Raw genomic sequence first — 12,400 nt, 5'->3', positions numbered from 1 at the left:
CCGATTGGTTCAAAATAGGGAAAGGTGTACGACAAGGCTGTATACTGTCACCCTGCTTATTTAACCTATATGCAGAGTACATCATGAGAAATGCCAGGCTGGAAGAATCACAAGCCAGAATTAAGATTGCAGGGAGAATCATCAACAACCTCAGATATGCAGACGATACCACCCTAATGGCAGAAAGTGAAGAAGAACTAAAGAGCCTCTTGATGAGGGTGAAAGAGGAGAGTGCGAAAGCTGGCTTGAAACTCAACATTAAAAAAACTAAGATCATGGCATCTGAACCCATCAATTCCTGGCAAATAGAAGTGGTAGAAATGGAAGCAGTAACAGACTTCATTTATTTGGGCTCCAAGATCACCGCAGATGGAGACTGCAGCCATGAAATTAAAAGACGCTTGCTTCTTGGGAGGAAAGCTATGGCAAGCCTAGATAGCATATTAAAAAGCAGAGACGTCACCTTGCCGACAAAGATCCGCATAGTCAAAGCTATGGTTTTTCCAGTAGTAATGTATGGCTGTGAGAGCTGGACCATAAAGAAGGCGGAGCGCCGAAGAATTGATGCCTTTGAACTGTGGTGTTGGAGAAGACTCTTGAGAGTCCCCTGGACTGCTAGGAGGTCAAACCAGTCAATCTTAAAGGAAATCAACCCTGACTGCTCATTGGAAGGATTGATAATGAAGCTCAAGCTCAGATACTTTGGTCACCTAATGCGAAGAGAGGACTCTTTGGAGAGGACCCTGATGCTGGGAAAGATTGAAGGCAAAAGGAGAAGAGGACGGCAGAGGATGAGATGGTTAGATAGCATCAATGAAGCAATGAGCATGAAACTGAGCCAACTCAGGGAGGCAGTGAAGGACAGGAAGGCCTGGCGCGACATGATTCATGGGGTCACGAAGAATCAGACACGACTTAACGACTAAACAACAACAAGTTAAAATGAATAATTTAGAATAAGAGTTTATGCAGCTTATCAATGCCTTGCTGCAGTCTGAGAAAAATAAAAAAATATTCCCATTATATTTCAATAACTAATGTTTCAGAAAAGACGTTATAGGAAAAAGCATTCACGTAGTAAATAACAACATAGATGAGTTAGGGATTACAATATATATGTATTTTTATATATATTCCTTTCCTTTTTTGTTTTTGCTTTTTCTGTTTTTCTACTTAATAAAATAACATTTGAATAGTTTAATACTGCTGCAAGTTGAACACTAAGTGTTAGATCATTATGACATGTAAAAATAGGTAGGGTTTCAATCACATGGTTGTGACTACCACCTTGACTTTTTTTACCCCTTCTCTATAAATACCCCTTGCCTAGATCTTCTAACCAAAAGCCAAGATTTGTTGAATACTTAACAAAAATTGCACTAAGTAATATGGAAAACTGTCTTCACAATTGTTAAATAATTTTTTTTATTTTAAGAATTTATATCCAAATGGGAAACAAAAACATCCTTTACGCTAGTGTCCAGTGTTGCCTAGCAATAGAAAATTAAGCATTTTCTCAGCTATTTTTTCCCTGATTTTCATCTAGGCAGTGAATTTTTTCAATCAATTATAGCTTGGTCAGTTCTAATGAATCCCTTCTACAGGTCTCTCTGTTCACCCAAAGTATTTGATCTAATGGAGGCTCCTGTGTGTACAAATTGGGAGGACAGTTCCCACTTTTCCATGCAGTGTCCTACATGCTATCCTTACATTGAACCTGAGCTTTCCCAACAACTGCCAGAACAGTTGACAGGGATTACAGGAAAAAATGTTGCTAAACCCACTTTTTCCATTTATAGAAGTATTCTATGAGAGTTTATAGGAATTCCCAACCTAACTCTTTTTTAAACATGCTAATATGCCTCCTAACAGAAAGGTTTGATCTCTAAAGGAGCACCATCTTGTTACTTACCTGTACCATCTCTTTAGGAGCTGGGCTGGTGAGAATCAGTCTGAATACCTAAGGGTTCCACGCAGCAAGCTAAGACAGAGGTCAGCAAACATTTATGGTTCTCAGCCTTTTACTTGTTTGCCTGAATTTAGTTGTCACGGAGAGATGAGTGGCTGCATTACGGACTCAGCTAGTGATGGGTGCTACTTTATCTGTTTACCAGCCTTCTCTACCCATTTACTCTTTCATCCCCTCTCTTTGGCCAATACAGCAAGAAGGATTTGGTCTAGCAGGCCCAGCTAAGCATATTTTATTAGTAAACCAAGATTAGGCAAACTATGACTTGGTATGTCATGTAAACAAATATACAGTGTGGAAAAGCAGTAAATGAAGGCAGGAGGAATGACTGTCACAGCCACCTACTCCCTCTCTTTTTGCTTTAGTGATGGCAATGAATAGCCTAATTGAAGCTAATCTTGATAACTACACCCTCAGAGGAAGAGGACAGGATGAGGTGGCAACTTTTCAAGTTTTCATTGGCCTCAACTATACAGCAAGAGAGAGGGTGATCAAATAATCAGGAGTAGGAGTCTGGATATTGTGTGAATCATTTCTCTCCTAATGCCCAGAGAGTAATTCCTCAGGGCACAGAAGAAACCAGCGAGATAGAATTATATAGCGAGAGCAACCCCTGAATGTATCGGCCAGTCTCCAAAAGGCAGCCAGAACTACTATATCCCAGGAACGAAGTTGCTGGATGAGGCTGGAGATGAGCTTGAGGAATGGGAAAAGAAACAAGGTGCAGACGGAGGCAGCTGTTTTCTTTTTTTTCTCAAGGAAAATGGAAATAAAAACGTGAGAAATCGCTGCCTCTCGCAGAACAATCCGTTCCGAGTTCGGTAAAACCAGGAGGCGGCGTCAAAGATAGCCTGGCACACTCCCTCTTTTCACTTTGGTTCCTTGCGAACCGGCGTTAAGATAAATCATGCCTAGCCACCATCTGCAGAGATACTCTCCACAAACCGAGCTGTCCGTTTCTGAACAATAACGATTATCTATTTTAAAGTGCGGAAATAAACGGTACCTTAGGAATTCGTTTCATTTGCTTGCAGCCCTCAGTGCGTTGGGCAGCGCCACCGCCAGTTTCGCTCGCTCAATTTCCCCAGAACGACATCCAGATCGACCACAGTTCCGGTAAATTCGAATTCGGGCTGCCGAAGCTCCTCTCGGCCAAGCGCCGCAGCCAAACCCGCCGCGAGTGTCTCACGTGCTTCCCTGAAACAGCTTGGAGAGGCGGGGGCGCGCGCGCGCCACAGGAAGCAAAAGACCCGCACTTGACTCCCTTCGATAGCTTTGGGAAGAAACCGGGAGCGTTTTAACGCCCTGCCCCGTCTTAATTTGCCGTTGGGGTTGTCCTAAGAGTCCGGCGGAAAAACGGTCCCTTCGCGGGCTGCGCTGATTTCCTGGCGAGGAGTCGTCGCAGCGCACATGGGAAAGGATGCGCTTTCGGTGCTTTTAACGACTTGGCACGTGGGGAGGCTGGGCGCTGGAAAGAGGTCCCGACCCTGCGCCCACCAGTTGTGAGGTCTGCCTGGCGGAGTTGGTGATTCAAACCCAGCCAGGGAAAGGCCAGGTTGCCACGTGCTTCCTCGGGAGAACATCGAGGGGCGCGAGTTCCGCTAGCGGGAGGACGGCTGGAGACCCAGCGAGGGAAGCTAGGCAGCGCGATCCTAAGGGGGTGTACTGTGGAGACAGGCTCGCTGCCCTCTGTGGGACTTGGCCGTAGGGTTGCAGTATTGTGCCCTCTTGCGCCTTCTTAGCTTGGGAAATACTTCGAAGGGGGCCTTGGGTTTGGATCTGCCAGCGCAACGCACGCCCCTTCGGGAGCTGCCTCGACACCGAGGAGGGGCTGGGCGTCGGGCGCGAGGAAGATGAGCGGTTGAGGGGAGCTCGGGTAGGGCGGACCTCCAGGGGCTCGTGGCAGGCGGAGAAGGATGGCGTGTCGTGGTCTCTGCTGCTGTTCCTCGCCCAGCTTTGGTATCTTCACCGAAGACACCGCCCGGTTCCTGCTCCTGGCCGTCCTGACTCTTCTGTACATGGGTTGCGGAGCTGCCATCTTCTCCGCTATAGAGCGGCCCTCTGAGCTGGAAGCCTTTCAGAAGTGGCAGACGAGGCTTGAAAACTTCTCCCAGAAATACAACCTGGCCTTGGCAGAGCTGCGGGATTTTCTGTTTGAGTACGAGACGGCCTATCTGGCCGGTGTCCGAGTAAACAAAACGCAGCCTCGATGGGACTTAATGGGGGCCTATTATTTCGTAGGCACAGTGGTCTCTACTATAGGTAAGTGAGGAAACTGTCAAAAACACTTCTGCCCTTTCTCTTCCTCACACTTTCTGGCTCTTGTACTTTTCCAGCTCAGAAAATGCTACCATTCAGAAGAGAAGGACAAAACATGAGAATGTTTCCACATTTCATGATCAGCATCAGTGCTGGAAGGTAAAGCTTGTATGGCTTGTATATCTGTATATGCAGCTTGTGAAATGGCTTAGAAGTACCTATAACTAAAGTGTGCTGCTCAATGTCACAGGGTATTTACAGAGTTTGGGGGTGGGTTTCCTCAGATAAACATGGCAGATTCCTCTTCATAGGGCAAATTTGTGCAAACTTCACTGTAGAAAGTCAGTTATTTCACACATTAGCAGAGTAATAAGCAAGTTACCCTTCCTTCACTCTTCTCCCATTAGTTTGCTGTATTTTCACTTTTATTAAATGTCTTCTTTAAGAATCTCTGAACATGTTATGCTGTCCTATATTAACGTATACTGGAAGGACAGGTTTATTGAAAGTTCATACTGGTTTCCACCCACTTTGATCTTGCATGTTCTTCTTAAATACCTGTTTCTCATCCTTCTAAATGGCAACACAATTGGCAGTGTTCTTTCTCACATAAACATGAGTTAAATTCCCAAAGGTATCAATCTTATCAAAGAGGTATCTCAGCAAGTACTCATTTCCTCCCACCCAATCATTTAAAAACATTTTTTCATGACAAACCATGTCACAAAAGAACAAGAACTGATGTTATCTGAACTGATGAGTCTTCATAATAACAGCATTTAGCAGATGTAATTGGCTTTTACGATGCCCCAGTTGTGCGCTTGTCTTCTTTTGACAGTGAACTGAGCAAATTAATATGTATGTAGTGGTTTTATTGTGTTGTTTTTGATGCCTTCAAGTCAGCATTGACTCCTGGTGACTGCCTCGACTAGTCTCTGCAGTTTTCTTGCAAGATTTTAGAAGTGGTTTGCCGTTGCCTTCTTCCTAGGGCTGAGAGAGAGTGACTGGCCCAAGGTCACCCAGCTGGCTTTGTGCCTAAGGCAGAACAGGAACTGATAGTCTCTCCGTTTCTAGCTTGGTGCACTAAACTGGTCCTCTTGTATGTAGTATATATTTCATGTTATATCTTAGATTGTTTACAGTTGGACATGCTGAAGAGATGCTGCTGAGTCATTGGGTTGCTTTTAATAATAATAATAACACAACATCTGCCTATCCCAGGTTCTTGGGAAGGACTCAATAAGTGGATAATAATGCCAAATCCAGTCTAAACATCTGACTGACTGTGCAACCAGCAATAATATGTGCTTTTGGAGGGGAGTTCATATAGTGAATATAATAATATAAAATTCCATCTACTGATCAGAATGTAGACTCCATTTTGTAATTAAATTAGACAGACTTACAAAGGATAGTTACCCAGAACTTATCTTTAGCAAGACCTAAACTGACAGTGTATGCAATGCACCTCTTTAGAACACCAGTCAGCCAGTTATGATCTTTTTCAATATACTCCATTAGCTTTTACCCCCATCAACAGTCAGAGCATCTTCAATATGAATTGGTTAGGTTAGGTTTCTCTCTTTCCATTTTTCCTTTTGGGAAAACCTTTGGGAACTTTTCCTGAATTTTTGTATTTCTGGGCAATTTTATTTTAGCTATAGTCAAAGAATCCATGGTCAAGAATTATACAAAGGATGACTTCTTTGAAAGTTAAAGTTAGAGGTGGAGTTGTCACTACATATTAGTAGTTGGAAGCTTTCAGTATGGGAGGGTAGTTGTCTTCTAGACTCACTTGTGGGCTTCCTAGAGGCATTGGGCTGGTCACTGTGGAAATAGGACTGGCTGGTTATTCCACTATATTTCAGTTTTCCTTTTGCACCCACATCATCCAAACCTTCACAGTGTAGATATACCACTCAAGAGCACAAGAAATGTACTGAGGAGAGAAGAGCTAGAGTGAAGAGGGGTGTGTAATAGGTTAGCATTTCCCATGGACCTCAGGGACTCCCCATCCTGTTTGGATGCCCTTTTGTGTGCGGACACTAGGGTCTCATGCAGATGCTTGCCTGTTACAAATGAAATTGTACCCATAGTTTATTTGAAATGTCAAGTAAAAAACCTGGAGAAGGCACACAGCTAGGATAATAAACCAATACTTAATTCTTATAATGGATGTATCCCAGCACTTGCATTAATAAAGAAGAGGAGTATCAAACTTATTTTTTATCCACTTGCCCCATTTCCAATTATCTCCCTATCATTTATTCAGTCAGTGGCTAAAAAAACTTCTGTCATTTTCATGGCTCTGCCTAATAATTAAATAGCACAAAACCAGAATAAACATGAAGCTGAAACAGTGCCAGGGGAAGGGGGACAATGTTTTGAGGCTTCACATGCTTCCATCTGAAGTTTGGTTCAGTACCTACAGTGATCAAGTGGATCAATATACTGTATTCATTCAAAATAGTAAAACTAACAGGAATAATTGCAGCATTTTGAATTTCCTCACTTACTGCTTTATGCTGGGCCATTAGTTTCAATGGGGAAAATAGAGAAAAAATGTGTTGGTTCATAAAAAGACTCTCTGAGTTGAAAATCTTAGCAGTTAAAAGGAATACTATTTGATGCAAGTGTAATTGGCCAACCTGGATCCTGGCTTACTCAGCTGAGGCGGTTATACCCAAAACAACCTGCTAAATAGGACTATGTTTTTAACTGATCATTGATCATGTTAATTTTAAAAACTAAACTTTGAAGTCCAAGTCTAAAGCAGCCTTCAATAAATCAATAATATAAAATCAATCTGGTTTCGGTATTGACCATCTGGTGATGTCCATGTGTAGAGTCGTCTCTTGTGTTGTTGGAAAAGAGTGTTTGCTATGACTAGCTTGTTCTCTTGACAGAACTCTATTAGCCTTTGCCCTGCTTCATTTTGTGCTCCAAGGCCAAACTTGCCTGTTATTCCGATTATTCCTTGACTTCCTACTTTAGCATTCCAATCCCCTATGATGAAAAGGACATCTTTTTTTGGTGCTAGTTCTAGAAGGTGTTGTAGGTCTTCATAGAACCGGTCAACTTCAGCTTCTTCGGCATCAGTGGTTGGGGCATAGACTTGGATTACTGTGATGTTGAATGGTTTGCCTTGGATTCGCACTGAGATCATTCTGTCGTTTTTGAGGTTGTACCCCATTACTGCCTTTCCCACTCTTATTGACTATGAGTGCTACTCCAAGAGCTAAGACATTGAAATAAGTGTGCTTAATACAATAAATCTACATTTGGATTGTTACTTAAAGCTGAATGTATTATTCCTTATAACAATATGACATTAAGTTTCTGGCATTTTTTGAAAACCGTTTTAATCCAGTAATATTAGGAAATTGATTTGTATTGCTTGTAAGTATCTCCAGAAACCTTCTCAATACTGATTGAATCAGCTATCTCCCACTTCTTTGGAACAAAATAAATACTTTTTACATTAACAGCTTCATGTAGAGCGTAAATACACTCTCCCTCAATTGGGTCAATTCAAGCAAAGTTAAACACTTCTAAATGCCATTTTTTTAATGAGACAGATTTGAATATACACTTTGTTCTCCTGTTTATCTCAATGGGTCTTGAAAGTACGTAATATTGGCTTTTGTGTTCTGCATATTAGATGAATATGCACAGATAATGATATGTTTTCCCATATAGGTAGATAACAGAATTGGGCTTTCAGAAATATGTTATCTTTCCATGCATCTCCTTCTGAGTCAGATAGTTAATGATGTGCTTTTGATTTGAAAATGTTGACATGAGACTGCCTGAAGAAGCAATTATATCAGTTTTTCAAGAAAAGAGGGTTTTCATTTTTAATGTTTCCATGGCATAAGGAAGTGGCTTATCTTATCAGCTGGCATTATGTATACATGGCAACCATTTCCTTACTTTAGCTGCTTGGATCATTTAAAAATCTATATACTACTAAAACTCTTGTGTCTGTAATCTTCAACTGGGTGAAACGGTGTATCATAGGGCAACAGCTTTTGAACCAAGGTACCTCAAATGGGCTCACTTACAGAATGCATCCAAAATCTGGGACTGATTACTCCCATGGGATTGAAATTTGTGAAATTTGTGGCTGTTTCAGCACTGCTGTGCTGCTGCACTGCCATGGTCAGCCCAGATCCCGCCTTCCTCTGTCCCCTGCATCCATTCAGCTTGCAGCAAGGCCTGATAGGTAAGTGGTGATTGGCTGTTTTGGAAATGAGGCAGAAATTTGAAATCTCTTAACAGCTATGAGCATTGAGGGAAGGATGAAAGAGTGACTTGGATGCCTGCTGGTGAAGTAGGGCTGGCTGGAGGGTGCAGGTGGTCAACAGATGAGCCCTCTTCCTCCCTTGAGGGAGGGGCCCCTTGGGGACATACTGGAATGGGGAACATGAGTGCAGTTTTCCTCACAGTCTGTGGCTCCCTTTGTTCCACCTCCCCCTAACAAAGTAGCAGGCAGTTCCATGGGTCAGCCAAAGAGAAGGAGGCTTCATCAGGGCTCTCCTGTGATGGAATCTATCTATGAAGAGGAGGGTGATGTGGGGGATAGAAGTAGAGACCAAGGCTACCAGGAAGGAGGGGTGCATTCCAGAAAGGGAAAGGAGACAAAAGACAACACAGTCCGCAGGAGGAGTGTGGGAAGCGAAAGAAGTTCAGGATAGCCACTCCCTAGAATCTCCCAGGATATATTCACTTGTTTAAGTAGTATAGATTTAGTCCGGCAACATTTTGTCTATAGGTGTAAGCAAATAAAGGATGCCTGCTTCACTGTTGTTCTTGGGCTGGGCCTGACATCTCCTGAGGGTTGTGAGGAGAGGGCAAGTGGTGCAAGCCTATATTATATATGGAAAGGAAGGGAGGGAGGAAGATTGATTTATTTCTGATGCTCCCTGCCAGCTTCCCACAGGCAAAGTCAGTGGGGAAGCCGGTCGCAAGTCCTTCACAGTCCCACTGCTTTTTTCGCCTTGGTCATTCTGTTTAAGTAAGGAAATATCTCTGAAATGATGACCCAACAGGTCATGGGTTGTCTAGTATTTTTTAAAAGTGTTGCTTTATGTTCCCTGCCGCTTCCATTTTCCATTAATACAGTGGTACTTAAAAGGTTGTGAACCCTTTTGAATTTTCAGTATTTCTGTGTAAATACTGTATGACCTTAAATGTGATCTGTTCTCCACACAAGTCTTAAAATTAGATAAAGAGAACCCAATTAAACAAATGAGTCATAACTGTTGATCAGTCATACACATTGGCTTGGAGGAATTTTAGCCCATTCCTCCTTACAGAACAGCTTCAACTCAGGGAAGTTGGTGGGCTTGCTCGTGTGAACTGCCCATTTCAGGTCCTTCCACAACATTTCTATAGGAGTAAGGTTAGGACTTTGACTTGGCCATTCCAAACCATTAACTTTCTTCTGCTATAACCATTCTTTGGTTGTATGACTTCTGTGCTTTGGGTTGTTGTCTTGCCACATGACCCACTTTCTCTTGAGCTTCAGTTCACAGACAGATGCCCTGACATTTTCCTGCTAGAATTTGCTGCTACAATTCAAAATTCATAGTTCCATCAATGATGGCAAGCCATCCTGGTTCAGAGGCAGCAAAGGAGGCCCAAACCATGATACTGCCACCACCATGTTTCACAGATGGGATAAGGTTCTTATATTGGAATGCAGTGTTTGCCTTTCATCAAATGTAACACTTTTCATTCAAGCCATAAAGTTCTGTTTTGCTTTCTGGCTTATCCACATGGTCTTTTGCAAACTGTAGACAGGTAGCAATTTTTCGGGGGAGAGAAGTGGCTTTCTCCTTGCAACCCTGCCATGCACACCATTGTTGCTCAGTGTTTTCCTGATGGTGGTCTCAGGTGCACTGACATTAGCCAATGCAAGATGGCTTAATTCCTTAGAGGTTACCCTGCAGTTCTTTGAGACTTCTCAGAGACTTCTCAGAGTATTGCATGCTCTGTTGTTGGGGTGATCTTGGTTGGTCAACCAAGCAACCAAGGTAACAGTGGTGTTTAATTACCTCCATTTGTACCAATAGAAGCGAATATGTGTAGCTCAGGGTTGAACTGTGGAGTCCTTGGGGTTCTCTGAGCTTGGTTGTTTGCCTCCAGATGTTTCGTTACCAAGCTAAGTAACATCTTCACTGGGCAGGCAACTCACTCCAAATGGTTTCTTTAGTTATTTTGAGCAAGAATACATAGCTTTGCTTCCATCATATTTTTATACCAACAACATTCATTGTCTGCTGAGCTAAATGAATGCTGAGTAACATCCTGCAGATAGAGGGTGCCTCGTTTAGCGACCATCCACAATTACAGTGTGTAGGATTAGGGTTCATGTCTGTACCTCCTCTCTGTATAAAACAACTGAAATAAAATAAAGTATATTTATTAATGAAACCCTGCACATACTTCGAAACCTTACAAATGACCAAAGACATGCTTATTGTTTCCTTCAGCTCACTGATAACCAAATATACAACCTGGATCTTTTAAGAGGACCAAAAATGAGCCCCTTTCTGCCAGATTAATTCCTAAAACACTATTCAAAACAGTCTTGCTAAATAGCTTCCCAAACTGCCAAATCATCCTTTAACTGGAATATATACCATCACCATCTTTTTTCCATGTGTATTGCCACAAGTCAGGTTATAATTGGCCTTCTAAGTTGGACCCCCACTTTGCTAATACTCACTGAACTATGTTAATGTTCATTAACCTGTGTTAAGTCTATACAGGTATTAGTATCATCCAAATTCCAGGTAAGAAACATATAAATTCTGCTATTAAACGAATGTCTGGACTACACTAAATTAACATAAACTAGACCTTAGCTTAAAATTTCTCTTGTTCAGCTTCATGTTGGTTATATCACCAAGTATTTGGGATGGAGAAGAAAGAAGAGCTGTTTTGAACTTGACTGCAGAGCAAGCATTTTCATTATTTTGTTGGTTTTGTATTCCTTGCATTTCTGCAAAAGCCTAACATTGATGGGTTAGCCTAGTGTGACAAGAAATATTAAAATCCTATTCTTGTCTGTTCTTATAATCTAAATGTGATATCTATAATAACCAATCTATAATACCTCTGATATCTGTGAATAAAAAAAGTAAACAGGTTAGATTTCATGCCTTCTACAAAGAGGCTATAGATTTTGTTACAAGTACTTTTGCTTTGATATTAACCTGGCATTTCTGTTGTCTAATAGAGCAGTTGCTATTCAACTTGAGTGAACATAACTGAGAAAAAACAAGCTAACACTTATGTTATATTCACAAGTTAGCCCAGTGATATATCCAACATTCAAGACAAGCTAGCCATCACTGAGCTAACTTGTGATACCCACGCTTCCCTCCCTCCCTCCCTCCCTCCCTCCCTCCTTTCCTTCCTAGAACAACATAAACTAATAAAATAATAGGAAAACAAAAAAGAAAGGGGAAAAAAAGAATACACACACATAGTTTTCATATGTGTGTGGATATACATATATATTTATACAAGTTTCAATAAAGAATAACCAAATTTTATTGTAATGTTGTTATTGCAATTTATAAATAAGTTATTTACAGAGGTGAATTATGTATTGATGACTACAGCGATAATCTTTGCTTAAAAACCTATCAAATCTCTTAGAAAATCAGTAACTCTGAAATACCTTAAGGCTGTGCACATTGATTAAAGCTTGTATATTAATTTGGGATACATGAAGCTGCTTTATGAAATTTCAAATAGTATTCATGGGATAATGCAACCTGGAGGAAGGAAGGATTGGTATTGTCATAGAATCTAAGAACTCCCTAAAAAGAACAAAAGAAAAGGAGGAATAATAGGGAAATTGAACCAGAAAGTTACTGATTGGAGGAGTTTGCCACTGGTGATTCCTCTAGATTAGGAAGGTCAAGCATAGAATCTTACTAATATTCTCAGAAGTACAATCCATATGCTGTTGCTCCCAAATCAAGAAAGCTATAGAGTTTTAATTTTTTTTAAGCTATTATTTCCATAGAATAGAAGTGGGCAAATTGTAATAGAGGAATGCTTATCACACCTATTTTGTGTATTAGAAAACAAAACTTTGTAGCAATAGTAGTGCCCACAAGTACCCAATGGAGACCTTAGAGGTAAATGGACTAG

General features: G+C 41.5%; 1 protein-coding gene across 1 annotated transcript in view; it reads left to right on the top strand.

The window, feature by feature from the left end:
- Nucleotides 1-3,885: 3,885 nt before the first annotated feature.
- The window catches only part of KCNK13 (potassium two pore domain channel subfamily K member 13), a 69,853-nt gene continuing 61,338 nt past the window's right edge, over nucleotides 3,886-12,400 (top strand). Inside the window, exon 1 of the mRNA XM_088146727.1 lies at nucleotides 3,886-4,231. Within this exon, the coding sequence (XP_088002853.1) occupies nucleotides 3,886-4,231 (346 nt within the window). The remainder of the gene's footprint in view (nucleotides 4,232-12,400) is intronic.

This window comes from Python bivittatus, unplaced genomic scaffold (assembly GCF_059951505.1).
Source record: "Python bivittatus isolate LINGU-HERP-01145 unplaced genomic scaffold, Pbiv_v1 ctg000480_np1212, whole genome shotgun sequence".
Taxonomy (NCBI): Eukaryota; Metazoa; Chordata; class Lepidosauria; order Squamata; family Pythonidae; genus Python; species Python bivittatus.
This window is presented reverse-complemented; position numbering and strand designations above follow the sequence as displayed.